We start from the raw sequence: 22,578 nt of genomic DNA, 5'->3' as shown, positions 1-22,578 counted from the left end.
TGCTGGCAATAAATTACGAAGTACAGATGGGTCACAGAAACCAAATTCTGCCTTCATTTACACTTTTGCAGGTTTCTTGTTCTGTTTGTTCTCTAGGAAGTTCACATGCGTACAATTGAGACTACAGAGTTTTTTCTTGTTGCAAATGTTTTGTGAGGGTTTTTTTTTGTTTGTTTGTTAAATTATTTGAGGGACAACTACATCAGTTTTCTGTATTTTGCTGAAAACACCCAAAACCTATGAAAAGAGGATTCATAAACCTTACAATAATATATTGGCAGCAGGGTGACAAAGAGGCCTGGTTTCTTCTGTGGTCTGTTTTCTTTTTCTCAAGGAGTGGGAGTGCTTTCTAAAACTTACTTTATGGGTCTTTTAACTTTTTAAAATTCTGAATACTGCCGTTGGTTTGGTCTGTTTGATGGAATATTCTTTGGAAAAAATGTTAGAAGTATGTACAAGAATTTAGAAAACTAAAATTGAAGCTTAACTAACACTGCATTTGTAAATTTTCGCTGATCATAAACTCCTTGTTGGCAAAGATGTGATATTGTTATTCCCCTATTAGACAGGCAGAGTTGCAGCAGTGACGCCAATTAATTCTTTGCAACAGGTCATAGAAGAGGAGGTACCTGAAAATAAACATGATATATGCTTCTTTTAGCAAGAAACTAACTTCAGTGAGGAAGTGAATTTTGCTGAATTAATAATGTATAATATTAATGGTAGCTGTATGCTGTATTCACTGCCTTTTTTAGCTTGAGTACTTTACGAGGTGAGCAGGGAAAATCTTGTCTCTGTTAGAGATACTTGTATGCACGTCTTTGGCTCCTTTCCTTCTGGAAATGTATCCTTTAACTTCCTCCACAGGTACAGAATAATGCAAAATGATTGAAAATTCCTCTTTAGTTGTTCCGTGCAAATGCAGATCACTGCAATGAGACTTTCATAAACAAAGTTTCAAGCCCTAACTTTCTCCTTTAAACTGAGAAATAACATTATTCCTCCTGTCTGTTTTCTGCTTGTTGTATTTTGTGTTTGCTTTCTTTTTTCTTCTGCTTGCTCTGGCACTGGTGCTGAATGTTGATGGGAGGAAAACTTGACTCACTTCCAAGAAGTCATTTGCAGTGATTCCTTCTAGTACTGTAAGTTGTTCTTATTATCTCAGGTAGTAGATTGGAGTACAAACACTGAGCTTCTGCTAAGCAGAAATGCCTGAAAGAAGAAAGAGTGTCTGAAAGCAAGAAATGCGCTAATGCTGTCACCATGTGAGTGAATCCTTGGAATGGCATAAACAGAACTTGTTTGTCAGATGTGTTCCGAGCTGAGACTTCTTGTGCATATGTTACTGTGATCAATTTAGTAATGTTACAACTGCCTGCACAATTAGTCTCCATACTAGATTTTTCCTCATTTTTTTATATTTTTGTTTTGGTTTTTTAATACCCTTAGCTATCTTCCCTCCTTCTTCACCTTTCTTCCACTGATGCGGAGATGTCGCAAAAATTTATAAAGCTGTCCCTGAACCACTTAGTCTGCCATAGTGACCTAAATCAATGGTGCTCAGAATAAATCAGAATTCCCTGATTTCATTCTGTGGTATATTAAATGAGTATGTGGGGGTTCACATCTTCTGTAAAGACACATAGTTCATAAAGAAAACGGAAAGATCCTAAATAATATATCTGTGATGTTAGATCTTTATGTTGGAGGGAAAGTTAGTAATTCAGAAGAGTGCAAAAAGAAAAAGCTACAGGAGCCCTGGCAGCTAAATGTGCAGCTAAGGTCTTTGTTCATGTTAATTTTCTTCAGGGTCCTTATGAGTTACCCAGTCCATTCATAAAGACTGAATAAGAAATCTGAGAAATAATCTAACAGGAATTAATAAATCTGTGCATTTTCAGTATATGGAATGTGAGCTGTTGAAAGCGTCATAGCTTTTTAAGAGAAAAAGTGCTCCATGTAAAATACTTGTTATGAAGTCTTTTCACTGAACTCTTTTCAGACAAATGGTACTAGGAGAGCAGTGTTGCAGGATTTTTATTTGAGCTGGTAGATTATATATCCATGACATGATGGAAATCTGTATCATTTGTGGGCAGTGGTTGTAACAGATACTCTGCTCTTTGCATTTTCTAAATGTGATCCTCAACCAGCAGGCACAGTAAACCAATATGGAATGGCAGCAGATTTTGCAGGTTTGGCAGGAGCAGAATACATTCCTTGGGTTTTAGACCCAACCTCTAAAGTAACTTCTTGAATGCTGATTTGTGGGTTACCGAATTCATAAACAATTTTATTTTCCTTTTGACTGTTCTGAGTTTGTCCCATTCAGGCAAATCTGCCCTATCACAAATCCCCAACTGGAGCTGGACAAATGCACTATCAGCATCTTCATTGTAATAGATCACCTACGTGAAATGAGTGTATTATCGTAATTCAGATTCTGTATTGCTTCGAAACACTTTGCAGATTGTTTCACATTGATCCTTGTTCAATAGGAGGAAACACAAAACAAAAGAAAAAGGACTGAGTGAGAAAGAAAAATACCTCATATCAATATTAAGTACAGTGACTGTTGAGAAAAGCAAGGAAATACGATTCCCAGCATTAAGACAGCTGGGAAACATTGCAAAATATACGTTTGCTTTTAGGCTTGATAGAAGGCCAGGTTTGTTTTTCATACGACTAGGCTTGTTTCAATCAAATTTGACTTTAAAAAAAATATTGTATTAGGGGTTTGCATAGAATTACCAACTTTTATTTCCACAGCAACATCATGTTGGCTTTTGAATGTGTAAAATGCCCTGCACTTTTCAGTTAAGAGGAAGTGTGTTGATTGTAGGTGCTGCAACCACTAAGAGGCAATAAGCCATTCTATTTTAAATGCCCGTGTGAAAGCAACTCAAGTGTTAGTTTTAGTTTTCCTGCACCACTGTGCATTGACATTTAATGACCTTCAAGCTCACTGCTGCACCATTACAACCCCACTGGCCGCAAAGGATGTTTTAAAAAGCTGTTAAATACAAAAGCGGATTGTGAATGTTTGGAGCTTTTTTCCTTCTTTCTCAAGTGCATATTGATACTGTGTATCAAGGTGGATTTTTTTGATTTAAGATTATTTTTAAAAAATACATTGTTGGAAGGCATCTCAAGATACTGATTAATCTTTCCCATGCTACAAGGCGCAACCTTGTTCTCAACAAAAATATATACTCTGTTCTTAAAAACCTCCAGTGTCAAAGTTATATATTTCTTGATTACTAGAACTTAAAGCTATTTCAATCAATGATTTAAAGATAATTTCTTGCCTCTAAGAGGAATTTAAAAGTGTTTATCTTCTCATAGTACCCCAAGAGGGAAAATATTTCAAGCAAAAGAAAATGTGTGTGTGGGTGTAGGGTGTGAATTTGTGTACAAATAAAGATGGAATCATGGGCCTTGGTTTATGAGGTGCTTGTTGTTTTTATTGGCCTGCAGGTATGATGGAAAGTTTTCTAAGAGCTGCTGTAGAACTAAGGTCTTGGCTGTGCTGGGGGGCTTTACCCAGGAGTGGCAGGACTATTCTGCTCTTTGTCTATGACATAAGGCACCTTTGCCCCACATCTTTCATGAACACTTCTTGCAGTCAGGAAGACTACTTGGTGCTCCAGTAGATGCTTTCTAGCCCTAATTGCCAATATTTTGAAATGTGAAGTAATCTTTATTTCAAGGAAAAAGCCTAAATTGAAATAAACATGATGGGATGATATGGGCATGGTGTACCTGGTAACAAAACCTTTCTACACTAAAGGACCAACAGCTAATCTTGTTGGCATCAGAGGCCTCAGACACTAATACAGAGAAAGGGGATGTGTTGGATTTTTTTGGATGTCCAAGGCCAGAAATCTTTCAGTTACCAAATCTCTTAAAAGTCTTCCTTTGGAGAATGTTTCAGTTTCCTGAGCTGAGTACAATGCGTCTGTGTCTGTGGAAATCCATGATGTAACTATTTCTGTGCACATTTGCAAATTGTGGTGTCTAACTGAATAGTCAGGCTTTTGGAGAAGTAACTGGTGGTGAAATTCTGCTGAAGTTCGATTATTTTTGCTAAATGACTTTTTTTGCTTAGTTCAGCAGTTCTTATTAGTCTGGTTTAGAGAACATAGCAAGCAGTAATTAAAAATATACAATTCTTCCATTTTTCTGGGAGGTAGGTATCAGATCCCAGTAACTTATACCTACTTATATATGGCACTTTATGCAAGCAAAAAAGCTTGAATACAAACATGGCAGTCTCTATGCAGTAAGTAGCCCCAGTAGCATATATAATTTTGGATCAAAATGAACACTTGATATTAGCAATTCATAATGCTAATCCTTTTGGTTTATGTCTAATAGAAATCAGTGGAAATTTTATTGGCAGCAGAATGTGAGTAGTCCTGAGGTTTGAACATAACTTCACCAAATGCTTTAATCAATATCCCAATACTAGTTTTCAGTTAAATGTCACAGAATTGGTGTTTATTCCAATACCATGTATTGGTATTTACTTAGAATAAATACAACTTCATTTCTCAGAGAAATTAGTAAAGAAGTAATAATTGATAGATTGGTGATCAATAAGACTGCATGTGGAATTGGAAGTGGATTTTATGGATAAAAGGGGAAAGAGCAACTTTCTCCTTAAATGTGGTGCAAAACCAGATACTGCAGATGATTGTATATGACTGAGTATTGGCTTGTCTGAGCTACTGTATTTAAAAGTCTGAGTTTAAAATTGTGTTTAAATGGGTTATTGATATCAGGAAGTGCAAATTTGACTTGTGGATTTTGTGACACATCCAAAATAATGTTTTCCTTGCTACATCTCTAATGTATTTTACTGTACAGAATTCTATACTGTTCTAATTAGATTCTTAAGGTAAGTAAAGCATGTGCTTGTTGCAATGATGTACCAAAATTGGAGCTGGTGTATTACAATAAATTTCATGCTACATTTTCATCTTAAATCAAGGTTGAATTTGTATTTTTAGAGGGGGAAAGCTAATATACCAGCCCATGGATACAGTAAGCATTAGTGTAGTCCTTAATTTGGAAATAAAAGAATTTTTTTTCCTTTTTTTTTGCCCCCCTTCCTCATTTTTTCATGATTCCCAAAGCAGAGAATCTGTATTTTCACAAAGTGCTGTAAAGGAATGGTGGGATGTATTCAAAGAATAAAACACTCTTCTCATTGCAAACAAGTCGGGTTTCTTTATTTCTTAACTCTATTTGAACTGCCAGAAAATGAATATTACAAAACACGCACACACACAAAAAAGTACACATCTCAGTCATCTATTTATTTTCTTTTCCTGTTTTTCATCAGACTAATATATGCAGCAAAGGCCAAAACCTGTTTGACTGGGGTACCTGCAGTTACCTGTTTAATCTGCAGTTAGAATTTGAATAGAAATGTAATTGTTTTCCAAGTATCTCTATATTTCTCCTTCAGAACGTCTCGCAGTGTCTACAAACCTGTAAAGGAGTTAAAGATCTGCCATTTAAAAAATTTAAATCTGATTGGGAACTCCTGGGTCCAGTACATGTACCTTTCTCAATTTATGTTGGAAGTGCTTCCTTTTTCAATGGAAGGATAATCTTCTCTTGCAGGAAGACAGCACACAAAGAGCCTCCTCACGAGGAGCAGTGGAGGGGCAGCACTGGTCCCTTCTCCTGGTGACCAGTGACCCAAGGGACAGCATGGGGCAGTGTCAGGGAAGGTTTAGGTTGGATGTTAGGAAAAGGTTCTATGATTCTATGATAATTTCATCAGCAGTAAATCTTAATTGTGTTTGAAATTGTGCTAACATTCCAAAAAATGTTATAAAGTGTAATTTTGTTCCCTTAAAATATTATTTTTAAAAAAATTCTTTAAAAACAATCACAAAGGCTGACTTGAAACTGAGACAAAAAAATCTGCATAAAGAATGTGCTCTTGTTTCCAACAGAAATTCATCAGTGGAAGTATTCTTTAGAAAGGGAGAAGACAGACCAACTGCTGAGGCTGTATAAAACATCTGCAGAACTGTCAAATGTATTTATATTCTGTGGAATGGAAGACTTGCAGCACTTAATAAGGAGTAGTCCACTCATAATTCCAGTGACCAAAAACCTTTTGATTTAAATGGGGCTTGTTATGTGTGGAAAGTTTATTAAGTGCATATGTGACCATGAAATTCTGACTACAGTGACCTTAACATGTGGAACATGTGCAAGTTCTGCTACCCTTGGCTGTTAATGTGATGTTAGAGAATTCATTTATTACAGCTAACTGGATACATCCAGTAATGATCACTGGGTAGTAACTGGAACTGTTATGATGATAATGTGTTAGGGGCCACTGTGGAGGGAAAATGCTCTCTCATGTGGTTTGATATATTTATTTTTTGTGCGCTTTAATAAGCAGTCGGGTTCTGTTTCTTTTTTAGATCTTTATTTGATTCACTGGCCTGATCCACAAGTTCCAGGTAAAAGCAATCGAGAGGTCCGAGCTGAAACCTGGAGTGCAATGGAAGAGCTCTATGAGAAAGGTGATATAATAACAAAGCCTGTCTTAGAAGAAGGAGTTATTGTGTGCTTTGGGATTGGGAAACTCATAGTGAGACATGTTCAAAAATTTAACTTGAACTGGATGCTCATATTTCAGTGGAATTAAGTTTCGAAAATCTCTTTGAAAAGTGCAGCATTAGCAATTTGGTCCTGCTTGTAAAGAATATGTTGTCAGATTTTGTCCATGAGATTAATCATGGTATGCACACTTTCCTGAGGAAATCTCCTGATTCACTGAAATCCCTGTGCCACCACAGAATACCATTGAACACTACAGAACATCATTATGGTAGCCTCCTCGCTAAGTAAAAATCATGCCAAGTTTTGTCTCCTTTAGATTTTTTTAAATAATTGTATGATGCCATTTTCTGATTTATCATATGTTGTGGTATTTTATAACTGCATTTGTGTCTTAAAAGCTAACAAAATAAAATGGCTAGATGAGGAGCAGATACTCAACTGCAGATTCTTTGGTTCTAACTTTTGGGAAGAATTTTCAAAGAATGGAGCTACTCTCTCAAGTTCAGATAACTCACTTTGGTTTCCGATGTACATCAAACTTCAGTTTATGTTCAGAGCTATAGGAAGAGTGGACTTTAGATTTAAGAGGAGGATTTTGCTCCTGAAGTATGCAGAATCATTAGAAATTATGTGAGAGAAGATCCTGTGATGCCATTCTTGGGCCTCGTGGATCACCTTGTTTACAGCTTCAGAGAAGTTCCACAAGTGGGGAGAAGACTTCTTGCACAAAGTAGTCTATCCATTGATACAGAGCTACTGAAATAGTGATTGTAGCAGGGGAGTTGTACAAAGGCAGTCACAGGCTGTGTGTCCCTGCCATCTTACACTTCAATCCTTTGTTTACTTTTGCTGTGCTTCTGCAAACACAGAAGTAAATTATCTTTGATACATCTTTTATTGAGTATAAGGGAAGTTGCTAAAAGTGTTTTCTGCCATGTAAGACATTACAACATTCATATTTTAAAGAAGTGCTTCACTGCCCTACTATGTCAAAGCATGAATAACACTTACATCCAAAGATGGATTATTCCACGATGCATTTCTGCTGTGAAGGTTTTTTCTGAGGAGCATTTAAGTTCCTGCATGCCATTTGTGCCTAGAGATGCCATCCTAAATTGCTGCAAACAGCTTGTATCTTCCACATTTTGTAATTATTCCTATCCTATGGGATTTATTCTGCTTTTGTGTGTCTTTGTGGTCTTTTCTGTCTTATAGGATCTTTCTTTCTCTGTATCTTTGTAATGGAAAAGACTGTGAGCAATTCAGTGGTCTTTTAATAAGTCACTGGAAATACTATCGCTGTCCTCACAGACAGAGTGGAATATTGCTTTTCGCCTTTGTCCCTATGCATGATACCTCTCTAAAGACATCTCGTGCTAGATTTATTTTTCCTGTGGTTGCATTTCTTCAATGTTTTTTCAATTTCCATGTTGCTACTCTCAGTCTTTTTCTGAATTTAAGCATTCTGTAGACTCATGACTTATTTAGCTGAGGATAAATTTTCCAGCTCTGGTTGTCGAAATTACCTCAGATCATTTCCAGGGGAAGGAAAATTTAATGATCTGGTTGAGTCAAGTGCCTTAGAGCCTTCCTTAACTTCCACACTTTGGCTTTAGGGGATACAGACTCTGGATGTCCTGACCATAACTATGTATTCGTGAAATGACACACAGATGTTAACCACTCTGGAGTTGGAAATGCAATGATTCCTGAGCAAAACGTTAAATAATTTGTTTGCATGGTTAACCACTAGATTTTCCACTGAAGATTCAACACTTGCTGCATATCTTTGTGACTTGCTATGTGTTTCGTGAGCAACATGGTAGCCTTGGTTTGAATTGAATGTAGGATTTGGTCAAAATCCCTACTTGAGGAAAATAATAAAATCCTAATTTATTAGGGGAAGAAATTACAAGGTCTATGAACAAGGGAGTTCTTTGTCTTCTCTGAACTTGACATTAGTTCAGGTAGTCACTGGTTTGTTTTTTTGAATTCTGTTACTTTTTTTTTTTGGAAATATTTAGACTGGAAAAAATTTATAAACTAAATGCTTCACATTCAAAGATTGACATTTTAAACAAATAATTTGCTTCTGCAGTCAATTCACAAAGGTAATATTAAAATTGTTCAACTTGGTGGTGGGTTTAGTAGCTGGCTGTGTTCACCTTGAGGAGCATCTGAAAGTGCAGAAGCAATAACTACTGTCCTCTGTAGAAAGCAAATTGGTGTTGTGGAACTGTCTGCAAGAGTTGTGCAAGATGGTTAAAAGATGTCAGTATTGACCTAAGTCTTTGATCTGGCTGAAGCTACCAAGAATTTCTTTATTCACTTCCCTGTATTCACAGATAGTTTGAATGCAGGTGTTTGTAAATCTCATTCTTCAATTTAAATCCAGGTTAGTATTTATTCTGTGAAATTCCACCTACCTGGGGCAGGAAACATTATTTTAAAGTAGTGTAAATTATTAATTATCTATTATTATTAGCAATTACACTAGAAGGAGAGTAAATAAGCTGTTAGGACTCAAGACTGTAAAAGTCTTTATTGGATTTGGTTTTTTTTTTTTTTTTTAAAGATTATATTAACTTTTAGACTGGTCACATTGTTCAAAAGTTGACGCAAGCAAAATACCAACTCCTATATTCATAGCTCTGAGAGAAATTTTTTAAAGTTATGTCTACAAAGATTGATTCAGGTTCATCTGAGAACAGGTGAACCACACAGAGCTGCTGGGACACAGGGCTGCTGTAACACAGCTTGCAGGGCTCTGGCCTCAAGTGTCTTCCCACCCACCTACCTGAGGAGAGACAGAACTTCTGGGTCTCTGCCCAGTCCAGGTCAGCATGCACTAATTCATAAGATCATGTCCCCAGATAATAGAAACTTTGTGCAACAAATTTTAAAAAATCTGAATATTGTCAGAATTTTAAAATAAATATTTTAGGAAGCAGAAAACTTACATAAAGAATTAAACAAAACTCATACTATTCTGAATCTGATTTTCATAAACTCCCAAGTACCTTTGGCTGTAGAGGATTTATTGTTGCAGGCTTATTGCTATTTGAAGGCAGCAGGTGTCAATGAACTTGGTGTGGAATTGGGAGATGTTCTTTTATTGAGAAATGTGAGCATCCTTAAGTTTACTGTTTCTTAATCCATAGCTGCTTGGTAATGCTTCATATATGTACTCCTAATGCAGGTTTGGAGTTGAGCTGTAACATCAGAATATTATCATAAATAGAAAGTAGTAGTTTCAAGTTTCAAGTGATGAGAGAGATCCTTTGCTATCACTGAAAAATCCCCTCTCTGGCTTACCACTGTTCTTGTATTACATCAAAAGGGATTTGAGGTTAGCATTTTGTAAAAGACTCTTTTGTCCTGATATGATGTGAACTGGAATTATGAACGATTTAAAATGAGAATCTGAGTAGTGTTTGTTGGGGATCTGGTTACCCTCTCCAGTTGATTGCTCACCATACTGAAGTTTTGGGCTGCACTGCTTGGATCCAAAGTGCTTTGGAAACTGACTGGAATGTGGTTACTGCCCCAAGGCTGGAGTCTCAGGAACACTTGAAAGAAGGTTTCATGTTTTAGCATTCTCCCCTGTGCTTGAATCCACTGTTCAACTGCCTAAGGCAACTGAGCAGCTATCTCAAGATCACACTTCAGCTTAAAAACCATTTCCCAGACTCCTCAAGGTTACCTTGGCAGATAGGAGAGCATGCCCAAAAACACTGCTAGGGATTCTAAAGCCAGTGTTGTCTTTTACTGTAACAGTGTGACATACTACATTAATTATCTGTGTTAAAATAACACACCCTGGAAGTTTTACCTTCTTAGGTGTTTTAATCCCCCTGAATTGCATCTGGAACATGGTTCTGTGTCTTTCTGGTTTGCTCTTGAGCTAGGGAGTCTTTGGATAAACATACTCAGCTTTTCTCCTGGCTACATCTTTCAGTAGTTTCTTAGAGTCCATTAAATGTTCTGCCAGCATCTTTCCCCCTTTAACCTGAAATTTGTATATTTATACCTTCTATCTTTTCTTTGCTACAAAGACAAGATTATACTTCTAGTTTGTTTTTGTAGTATTCCTATTGTGTAGACAGAACCAAGTCATTAAATTTGCTGGTTTCCACTAATATTTTTCCAGGGAAAAATGTGATAGAGTTCTGGTCAGCAAAGGCAGATAAGTATTTATGGTGGTATCCAAAACTATAGCAGTTGTATCATTCCATACCATGAATCAAACAGACAAATTTTATGTACATTTCCCCAGATCATACAGAAAGTATTAGAATGCTTATTTGTCATAGTGATGAATTACAACACTGCTTTATTTGTGAGACCTTCATGTGCTGATTGAGAAAGAATTCAGGGCAGAGATTTCTGTTTTGTCTTCCAGGCTGGTGTCTTCCATATGTCTTCAGACCCTGGGATCTGCATGCATTTAGGCCTGACCTTACTTCCAGAGGGAATTGTGCCAACTCTTACAGTAGCTCAGTAGCTTGGGGATCAGAATTCTGCACCTGGTCTTGGTATTCAGCCCCAGTGATCGGAAGATTTTTTTTATGCACAACCTTCTGAGGAGCTTCTACTGATCAGCTATTGCAACTTCTTAATGTTGAGAGTTAACAAGAAGTGAATGGCAGAGGAGAATTATTTTCTTTACTGGTTTTAGAATTTTAGTAGGTACCCTGAAAGTATAAAATACAGGATTTGGACTGGAATTTAGGATAGTGTTTACTTGCGCTAAAAACTGTCATTAAAAAATCCTGTGTGATTTCTGATAGCCCAAGCTCATAGCTCTCTATTTGTAGCACAAAAGATCTTGTTGCTAAACTGACTTCTACTAGCTCAGGAAAACACAGTTTTAATAATAAGTTTATTTAAATGCTGTTAAATTCTTCTCTCTCTCTCTCTCTCTTTTTTTTTTTTTTTTTTTTTTTTTTTTTTTTTTTTTGTTATTGTTATCTTATCTGACTCGTTAATCTGCCCCAGTCTGATTGGTACTGTTTCACAGGATGACTCAGCTCACAGTCAGAGTGAAGAAGACTCTATCTGTGCTGCAGTGCTGAGAAGGAGAGAATTCTAGACATGTGTCTTTGTTCAATAGCCTACATTTCTGTTTTCCTTTAAAGAGTTATGGGATAAACAGAGCTGAGGGAGAAGGGAGGAAAAAATTCTAAAACTTGGTCAGTGAGACATTTGTGCATAATAACTAGTTATTTCTGTTGTAACAGCTGAAGTCAACTGGAATACTTGTAATATCAGGGCTATGGTTTAAATTTTTGTGGTCTCAAAATTGTCCTTTTGTGGAATTATCTTCTCCAGTACCTCAGAATAGAGGCCAGGCTGTCTTACAGAATCCATTCCAAGATACATAAATTGAGTCATATATTCCCTTGAGAGCTGTAACATTCCTCTATAGGCATTTGTTGGCTGGCAGATGAAAGCAGGGTGGCAAACTGCTCTGACATGAGGGATAGTCACTGTATGTGCTCACTGGTAATTGGGCTGTTCCTAGCAAAGTGACCCTTTCCATAAGCAATGTCTTTGATGACCTTGATTTTGGCATTGTGGCTTAGCCCATCATCTCAGCAAGCTTTGCATACACACATGCACATGATTACTCGTCCCTCTATCTAAAAATTCTGGGAAGAATGAGGGCTTCCAGCCAGGGCTTTTGCCTGAAGTTGGCAAGAGTAGTACTGTGGTGGTTGTTGTGGTTTCAGATCCCACTAGAGCTCACTGCCATTTTATTAAAACTGTTTGCTTATCTTTTTAATGTTTAGCAGAGCAGCTTATGCTGACATGAAATATCCTTACTTGCCTTGGAAATTCCTTGATGTGTCTTGACATATGTTTTTGTTATGATTATGTGTGCGATTTGAAGAGAGTCTCATAAAGTAACAGAAATTGTTAAGCCCACTAATTAAAGCCATGGAACTTTGTTCTTGGAAAAAAGTTGGGGTTTTTTTTAATTTCAAGTGAGAGAAGATATCTAATCAACCTTAATATTCTTAGCATCTTCATTGTTAGGCATAGACCAGTTCAGTCATCATATTTTCTTCCTCCATTTTCTATATGTTCTTAAAAGTAGGAGGGCAAAAGGTTCAGTGAACCACATACAGTTTTTGTGCAAGTGGCACAAATTTCTAGCACATCATTTGCTAGGTGACATATTCTGCTTTAAGTGTGTATGATGAACACCTGGCAATTCAAACTGTTGTGTCACAGCTCCACAAAACATTTGCCTCAAGTGTATTTATGGTGGTAGAAGTCATATGTGAATGTGTTTTCATAAGTTGCACTGAAGTTTTAACAAGAAAAAGCATCATAACTTATGTGCCTAGAAATGGTTCTTTTTCACGTTGATAATATTCTGTCTGCTTAGATGAGGATGTCTTGTGGGTTGTTATTATGAGAGGCACAGCTCAGAGATCTGTTTTCACGGGGAGGTGGTTGCAGATTGCTGAGGAGTTTGGTTTTGTACCACACCCTCTTCATCAGATAAGACAGCAATAAAGAAATGGAAAAAAAATGCTGCACTTATTTATGTTAAAGATCATAAAGCAACCTTCATAGTTTTAGTATCTTATTTAAAAATGAGAAATTACCATCAAAAAAGTTCTTTTGGTGCAGATGTAAAAGTGAGAATGAATCTAAACTTGTATTAACGTCTGTGCTCATTTATTTTTGCTCATTTTTCTTTCTTAATGTCAAGGACTTAATGGGTGAGTCTAAGTGTAAAAATAAACCTTCAGGAGACTTTGTTTCATGACTTATTGTAGTGTATGGTTTATGCATTTATTCACTGCTAGCAAGTGAATCCTTTTTGTCAAAATTGTAAATAAGCAACCTAAGCAAAGAGATTTCAAGCAAATGTTCAGAGTTGTGTGCCCATACACATGTGCCAAGAGATCCTGGTGCGAGTACAAGAACTCTTGGGAAAAAGGCAGTGTTGAAATATCTTTCAAAGGAAACTCCTTGTCCAAAATAACCTTTTTGCTCAATAAATAATGTACATGATTTGTGGAAAAGGCATAATTTATTTGTTTTGCATATGTTGAGGTAAAGCCTTAGATTCTTAACTGTTTTAAATCAGTATTGATTTATTAACATCAGTTAGGTTGCTGTTACTCATATCACTTGGGAATCTCTATCTTCTCTGATACGAAGGTCCAGAAAGTATTCCAGTTCAGGAAACTGTGCCATCATAGTTCTAGGGGGAACAGACAATTTAGAATCTTACCTATGTGCTGTCTGTAATACCTGCAAAGTGCTACTTTTAGGGGCATGTATTCTGTTAGCCTCTAGGCACGTAGCTGAATTGCTGATAATTTTGATCACATTTTCACATCACAGCGTGTGGTGGCATTATTGAAATAAGGTATAGTGGGATTGATTTTGTCCCATGTAGTGGATTGCGTATTTTTATCTGGTCTGGTTTGTAATGTCAACTGTAAGGATAAAAAACATGTCAGCATAACTAAAACAACATTGCATTGAAGTAGTTAGAATGAGCAGCCAGGGTCAGAGACAGCGTGCATTAAGCCAGTACTGTGCTGCATTAGGCTGTTTAGTTAGCCATGTAACAGTTGTGGAAACAACTGCTTGTAATGAGTTTTCAGTCAGGAAGTTAACAATTGGGCTTCACTCATGCCTGCTCTCCTGTTGACCTCATGGTTTATCATGGTTCACAGGAGATGTGTAGCAGGAGTAATGGTCTCAGAACTGCAGACGAGCACCTGTGCTGTGGCAGTGAAAAGGCTGAAGAGAAATCCTTTGGAGGAAGAAATATGATTTGTGTATTTGCGGTTTTGCCACAGTCTTCCTGTGTGTCTCAGAGAGGGGCACTTAGCCTTCTGCTGTCTGTGTGTTTTAGCCAGTGCTGTGGGGACATGTGTTATTTCACAGATTTAGAAGTTAATCCCTCATTGATTCTGTCTAAGAGTAGCCTGCTTTTTTTATCAAGGCTTTGGCTTCCAGTCTGCATGTGGGGCACTCTCAGCCTACGGCTTTGATTTAGCAAGTTATGCTGAAATCAAATCTTGTACGGTTTCTGTGAGTAGCGAATTTACACCCAGCGTGCGTATCAGAGAGAATGTGGGCCTTTCCAACCTGTGCAACCTTTGTTAATAAAAATACACTGACTGCAGTTGACCTCTTGTGAAAAGTAGATCCATTGGTGTTTTTATTCTGTGGCCTGAATAGAAGATACAACAGAATGGGCACTGTTCACTCGACGTGGGAATTCTCCCTTGCTCTGACTCATGTAGAGCAGCAGGGAGGGGGAGGAAAATGGGCTCCACAAACCCAGTATCCAGTTTTGTAATTTACAAAATCTTTTTCATCTGAACTTTGTATATTTAGTATTCCAGAGAGTATTTAGAAGTTTGATAAAAGTCGTTAGTGGTGCTGGAGAAAGATAAGGCTCACTATTGTACTAAAACAGTGTTGTGGTGCCAAGACAGTATATTTATGCTTTTCTGTTGCAAGACTAACAGTGCCTATCAAACTTTGTATAATTTGGTATTATACAGAGTAAAGATAAAAATACCCAATCATTCTCTAAGTTGCAATGCAAACAACTTTAAGCTTAATACACAACTATATTGCAAACCAGTCCATTAGCATGAAGTCGTGCTTCACAGTCGCTGGGAGAAATACAGTGTGGTGAAACTACCATTGTGGTGGGGGCCAAGATTTTTTTGTGCCGAATTGGAAAGATCCTTACTTTTTTCCCCATTATAATCAACTGTTGTTTTGCCCATATGTTTTCTGGTGTATCTTGCAGAGTTTCATGATAGGCTTTCAAAGCTGGATGAAATTTTCTGTTCCAGCATTGTGGTCAGTCAGTTTTTAGCACGCATAAAAGAACCAGTGTTCCTACGTTTTTCTTTCAGCCTGTGAAGTCAGAGTCGCAAGGAATAGAACAAAGCTTCAGAAGATGTAACAGGAGGCTTTGGGAGCTAATGGGGAATTGCAAACTCTTTGTTTATTGCACCTGGCACTTTCTCAAAATCTGCTTCATGGGGGCCAGACCAATCATTTCCTCAAGCAGATGAGGAGGATGCTTTCTCTCCCTGAGTCAGAGCTCTGTGAGTTTGTAAATAAGGCAGTAAAAATGGATATTTTAAGGGTATTTAGTTAATATATTGCAAAATTTATCTCAGGAAACCTGAACTTCAGGCCTAGTTAAAATGGTTAAGTTAAAACAAAGTATGGACTTTAAAACCACCTGCAATCAACAGCTGTAACAACATGTATTGTGCCTGAATTGTCTGAAATGAGATTTTCAAGCGTTCTAAACAGGTATTAAATTGGGGGGAAAAAAAGCCTGCCCCCATTTTCAAGAGCATTTTGGTGGTTTTGAGACCTGTGGCAGGAGCCCTGGGGAACTTACCTCTGTTGGTGCTCCATGAGAGAGGAAATAAAAGGAAATGTGTCCTCTGCATCTCCCAGGTTGTTTCGAGGCAGTGAGTCAGGACCATTTTACACAAGTTTCTCAATATACAGGTTTTTTACTTCTTCTGTTGATAAAATTTCATGGATCTTGTTTGATAGACATAGTGACAAATGTCAATCTGTCCAATAAAGCCTAGGAGCTAAGCAGACCTTCTGTTTCTTATCCATCTTTTTTTAAATCTTCATTCTTAGGAGTTAATCCAGAAGATGTAAATGTGGAAATACTTCTGTATAATCTTCTTCTTAAAGGCAGTCTTTCTGAGATTTGGACAATGCACAGCAACTGTGTTAATCTTCCAGCAGGCAAATGGAGGCAATTCTCTAGAGTAGAATCCATTGACTGATTGTTCGAATTTAAGCTCTATTTTCCAGTGTTTTGAATTCATGTTTCCACCATGGATTGAAATAAGCTTTTTAATACAGTTGGACTATGCAATTGTTTTATTATTTTTTCTGTTTTATATTGTAATTTAATGCAAAAGTTGAAACACTTTAACTGTCGTATATTAAATTGCAACTAACACCAAAGCAATGGAGTTGAAATGAAGGGTTCTAACTTCACCCAAACAAAGTATGTGTATTTAATGAAAGTGAAATATTTTAAGTGTATTCCCTTTTAAAAAAAGTTCCTTAAAAAAATTTCCCTCAAGAAAATACAGGTTCTATAAAAAAATTGAAATTCTAATTATTTCTCTGTTTTCTGGGAAAATGTTTACTTTCTTGGCAGTTTTGAATGAAGCTTTCTCTGTGGGACATCACTCTAAACACATGAATGCTATAATACTGATTTTAGTAGGAATGACTCAGATGACTTTTAATGCAAAACATAACTGACCTGAAATGTCTTGATGGGAAATCTAACACGATGGAACAGACTTCAAAGTCTCCTGTGAGAAATATGCTGGAAGCAAAACATCTTAGAGTATACTGTAGGGGGGGGAGGGGTAATGGAAGCTTTTTGTGGAAATTTACTATTTGATGTCTGTCACTGAATTTTGTTTTATTTCAACCTAAAACGAAAGCTTTATTCTTCTAGGGCAATAATGGCATGTTTTTTGTAACTCCTTAGCTTTCAACAATAGTGTATAATATTTTGGTTCACCATTGTGTTAAAACTGTTTTTCTGAGTGCTGTGGCATAATGATTTATTAGTGTTGACACTCCAGGGTTGTTTGTCAAAAGCTCAGTTTTTCCTCCTTCTGGCAGATTACATACAAATTATGTAAATCACTATAGTGCAGGTTTTAACCAAATTATGTTATACATCTTGAACAATGATAATTTCTGTAGGGGAAAGATGTCTGGCATTTTAGTTGTTAATATATTTTTTTCTTCTTTTGGAATTCCACAAAAGAATCCACATTAGAAAGCAATAGTATGTGTGCAGGTTTTTTTGCTGCAGCTTATGCTTTAGCTTATGCTGCTAAAATATGTGAAAGCTTATTTTATTTTTTTTTTTTTTTTAGGACTTTAACAATCTGTTTATACAAATTAGCAGTAAGCTGTAACTTCACTTAGAATTTTATAGAGGACTAGAAAAGTGTAATTTCTTTTTTTGTCTATAGATACACATATCTATGCATTTTTTAGAAATGGTCTGCTCAAATAAATACTGGGTTAACAACAGTGATCAATCAAAAGGCAGACTTTCCATCTGTAGCGTTTGTAGCGTTACAAACTCAAGTCAATCCAGACAAAGTATTGAAGAATTCAGTCTGAGCCCTAGTCCACAGAGTGCACAGAGAGCCTAGGGAGACCCGTCCTAGCGTAGCCCCAGCTGCCTTCCTTGGCAGCTGTGCTTAGCAAAGCAGAAGGACCAAACTCTCCCAGACGAGTCAGGGCTGAGGGATGGTGGCAGGCCAAGACTGGGAGTTGGCCTTTATCATGTCTGAGGTTTGAAGGAAGACATCTGATTTCTGGCCTGTCAGTTCTTCATTTGTACACATGCATGCCCTCTTGAGATTTATTAAGAAAATAGCCTTCATATCACCTAGGTCCCATTTGATTTCATTTTCTTGTCAGGAGCTGAGAAATGTAGCTACGATTTTAAGCTTCATGGTTCTTGCTAGATACTGCTCATTAAACTGAAGATTTTACACTGAGTTTTACGTAACATCTTGTAATGATCCAATAGAAAACAGGGAGTGTGACATGGTTTATTTGGGCTGCATGTCCTTGGGTTGTATTGCTCACACCTTATTAGTCTTCAGCAAATGTTCCACTTTCCTTTAGTTTTGGCAAGCTGCTTGGAACACCATTTCCTTCTTTTCATTCTGGTGGAGTGCAATTGTTCTTTGCTTATACTACATTAGCCTTTCCCAGAATTTAGCCTAGAGTTTTTATACACTGGGGAGTTTCCAATGTGTTTAGATTATAAAATGATTTCCTAATGCGACTGAGACAGAGCCACGCTTTCAGATAACACTGTCAAACTACATTTCAGTGCTGTTTTTCTATGTGTGTTTGCGGTACTTTGCTCTACAGAAATGATGTGAAAAATAATTTTGTCTCTTGAAAGTGATATTTTTCAAATCATCCACCCAAGTAGTTAGGATTGTCCCATAACTTCTTGTTCTGTTTTGTTTAGGTTTGTGTAAGTCAATTGGCGTAAGCAATTTTCTTATCAGCCATCTTGAGCAACTAAAGGAGGACTGTGTGATTACTCCACATGTTAATCAGGTGAGTGGATACATGTATTTAAAGTATCTGGGTTTGGGTTTTACTTTGGTTTTTTTTGGTTAGCAACCTCCTCCCCACTCCTATGCATGAAGGTTACACCCAAACTATTTCCTTAGTCATACAATTTCTTTTCTCATTTCTATTTGCGTAGTGAAAACCATTCAGGAAGATGACCCGAAGGGTAGGGAAGGCCTTCCTCGTATCTCTCCCACCCAGTTTCTCCCAGTCTTCTTGTTGAGTCTGGGTACAAGACACAAACAAATGGGGTCCCTGTGACAGGTTTTTTTGGTGATAACGAGTTTAGAAATAAAATTCAAGAATCACAGAACATTTAGCATCTTCAGAGTGAACCAGATTCTGGAAAGCCTGTGTTCAAATACTTTTGTACTTCCTGTAAGCAGCACTGAGAGCCTCAGTTAATTGCACATCCATGTAAGGGTGCTCTTCCCTTGCTCCCACCTCATTTCCTATCTCATGTAAATTCAGTGAACTCCTCATTTACGCAGGTGCTGTGACAGCCCTGGCAGAATTTTTTTGCTGCCCTAGGCAGATCTAGGATGGCCACCTACGTACCGGCAGGCTGCCAGGACACTCGACAAATGTTCCCTTGTTGCAGGTTTCTGCCTACAGCTGTGCTGGAAGTTCATGCTCCCATTCCTTCCACCTCCTGCCAGAGAAAGTGTGTGTATGCTGACAGGGATGTGGGAACTGGAATGGATGGAGTGCAGGCACATGCTTTTCCCCTTGGTACAGGTGGCCAGGATTTCTGGCAGCTGTTTATGTTTTAATGTCATTAACAGCTATAAAAGTGTTGCTCAGAGCGTGGCTGTCAGAGCCAAATAACTCTGATTTTAGCCATCTACTATACTAAAGGTTACTAAAGGATAATTCATGTTAAATTAGCATAAAATTGTATAAAATGTTTAAATTCAGTTATTCAGTATAAACCATTGAAAAATATGTTAAAGTGGGCATGTTGATGACTGTTTAATAATTGGTGAATTTACCAAGGTTCAAGAAATACACATCTACAAAGACTTACTAGAGTTTGGCATGAATTGTTGCTGCCTGTTAAATAATAGTAGCTTTTCAGTGTTCTACTAAATCACTGCAAGGAAAAAGGGATTTTGTTTTGAAATTTCCTCTTACCCACAGTATCAAAGTGTTACCAGTTTTACTTTTTCAGTGGTGTTCATGGAGACAAGCTGTTTCTTGGTGCTATTTGACAGAACTCTTTTTCTGAGGCTAAAAAAGAGGAGACAAAAAGTTGAGGTGGTGGTGATGCTGAGGGGTAGGAGAGGGCCCTTGCTAGTCATTTCTTTGAGGTGCTACACAGGATCATTCTCAATTGAAAGCAAAAACCAATGATGAATTACCCATACCACTGCCAAGTGCTCCACCTTAAACAGTTTTGTTATAGCATTAATTTACACTTTTTTAGAGTAAAAGGAATTTTATAAACCATACTTCAGCTTATCCTCAAAAAAGTATGTATTCTGTTTCTTGCCTAGTGTTGGAGAGTTACGGAGTCTGATGGTAAAATCACTTAAGTGCCATCAAATAAATAATGAATTTCTAAATTTAAATTGGGAGTGGAAATGCTGTACTGGGTTCTTACTTCACTGTCCACAATTTATAATACAGTCTTTTTCACTACGTTTATGCATAGTGTACTGTTTCAATGGACTTACTAAATATAAAACATTTGCAAATAGTCCTTTGTATACAAAGTCTAAATATTGAAGAAACAAGTGAAGGAAAAACATTTCCCTTTTAGAATTCAGGGTGTTTTTACAATTACATCACAGTCCCCTTGTGATGTTAAAATTGAAAGTTGCTTTCTTTTCTGTGAAGAGGAGAAAGTAGGAAGGCAGAAGAACTAAGCAATACTTCTGTTTAACAAATCAAGTTTTAAGTACTGCCTTTCTTCTCAGTTTCTGGGAAAAAAACCAGTATCATCATGTCTTTTAAAGCAGTAGGAAAGGCCTGTCTTTCCAAGAACATGGTATTGTTATTTATTAATAAGCAAGCACCTTCTAAATATACTATTAAAAGTACTGGTAAAGACTGTAAAATGTTGGTACTTTATTCTAGCATCATGTCGAATGAAACTTACAAACTAGAAGCTCCAAGTTTGTGTGCCAGAGTTTTGTAATTGACTTGGCAGTAGGAAGTTTGGATTTATGCTCAAAGAAATCTTTGAAGTCTCTCTGAAGGCCCATAGCCCTGTCACTCATTATGGGGAAAAAAATATTTTATTAGTATTTAATAAATATAGATGTTTCATTTACTAAAATGATGCACTGAACCCAAATATAAACTGTTCTTCTATGAATTCCATGTAGGAATGTTCATCAATATTTTTCCAGTCCTGGAGGAGTGCGAATTACTGTGTGCTGACCTCAGAGAGACTTGGTTACGTTGTTGATATTGCCATTAATATTGAGCTCTATTGTGTAAATTTGTACAAGGTAGAAATGCATATGAGACATTAGAAAACCACCCCTTTATACTTAAACTCACCTAAACTCTTCCTCTATATAGAAAATATTCATAGGCTTGTATTTCAGTTTCACAAAGAGAAAAAATTGTAAGACAGCATTCCCATTGAGAAAATGACTGAATTCCAGATGTGCAGAAACTTTATCACATGAAAAGGACCACAGCAGGGTGGAAAGATTAAGGCCTCTGTGCACCATCATCTGAGGTATGACTTTCTAGGGCCGTGTGTCAGGGTTGTTATTAGGCTCAACTTTTCCCCATTTGCTATGACTGTTGTAAAAGACCAGTGCTTTCGTTGGAGGACCCCTGTGGATGAGCATGTAGCAGCTGTGAAGTCCTGTAATGTGAACTGCAAACTGTTCTGTTAAACAGATGCCAGTTTTTACACACCAATCAGGATAGAGTGCCAGAAAAGATCAAGATCTGCCTCTGCCATCATGTGACAGACAGCCCTCGCCTGAGAGAAGTCTGGTGATGAAAATAGCAAGGGTGGGGCAAGACAGGAAGCTAGAATTGTTATTTTGAGGGGAAGCAAATGTTGACCACTCACCTCATGCCTCTTGTAGCTCAGTATCCTAGTGCCTTGCATTCAGATGCTGATAGAACCTCCCAGAATATTTTCATTAAAAAAAAATTCAAAAGTGCTTATTTTATTTGATGCATTTGATTATTTTAGTAATCTATTACAGAAGAAAAATACTTGCTTCTACCAACACCAAACTGCATGTGTCAAAGTTCTATTCACAAAATTTGGGAGTCTCTAGATTCAGTGAAAGGCACAAAGTATGATCTTCTCAGTTTGGAAGTGGTTGTTGCTATGTATTCTACTTGTGAAGCAAGCAGGTGATATCTCAGCATACTGCTCTTGATTTAAACATTTCTGGTGTAACCTGGAACTGTGCTGCCTGGAATCTTACTAGACCAGCAAGTAAATTCTACTTGCAGTTTAATTAGTAATAAATGCTGAATAAGTCACATGATGCCACAGAGGCACTGCAGATGTTTCAGCATTTGATCCTAAATACATCACTCTTTATTTAATATTTTCTGAGCTAGGTTATTTGCTATACTTACTGTAAAGAACATTTGCTGAAATTTGTTACCACTCTTGTAATAATCCAGTAATACACCCTCCTTGCTCTTTCGTTTCTCCTCTCGTAGTTTTGGGTAGATACAATGAGGATATTTCATATCCAGCTCAGGTGCAAACAAGTAAATAACTGTATGACCTAAGCAATGCTCTTACACGTATAAACATGAAATACAAAGGGTACTCAAAGGTCAAGAAACATCAAAGGTTGAAGACATGGATGTCTGCTGCTTGAACCTTGTTCCCTA

General features: G+C 37.2%; 1 protein-coding gene across 1 annotated transcript in view; it reads left to right on the top strand.

Annotated features, from left to right (window-relative positions):
• Positions 1 to 22,578, top strand: part of LOC136294878 (uncharacterized oxidoreductase ZK1290.5-like) — a 38,987-nt gene that overhangs the window by 7,260 nt on the left and 9,149 nt on the right. The window contains exons 3-4 of the mRNA XM_066193069.1: positions 6,450 to 6,551; positions 18,647 to 18,738. Coding sequence (XP_066049166.1) covers positions 6,450 to 6,551; positions 18,647 to 18,738 — 194 coding nt within the window. The remainder of the gene's footprint in view (positions 1 to 6,449; positions 6,552 to 18,646; positions 18,739 to 22,578) is intronic.

Source organism: Chamaea fasciata, unplaced genomic scaffold, assembly GCF_029207755.1.
Source record: "Chamaea fasciata isolate MVZ Bird 193981 ecotype frontalis unplaced genomic scaffold, bChaFas1.0.hap1 SCAF_10, whole genome shotgun sequence".
Lineage (NCBI taxonomy): Eukaryota > Metazoa > Chordata > Aves > Passeriformes > Sylviidae > Chamaea > Chamaea fasciata.
The sequence above is the reverse complement of the archived record's forward strand: the minus strand, read 5'-3'. Positions and strand labels throughout refer to the sequence as shown.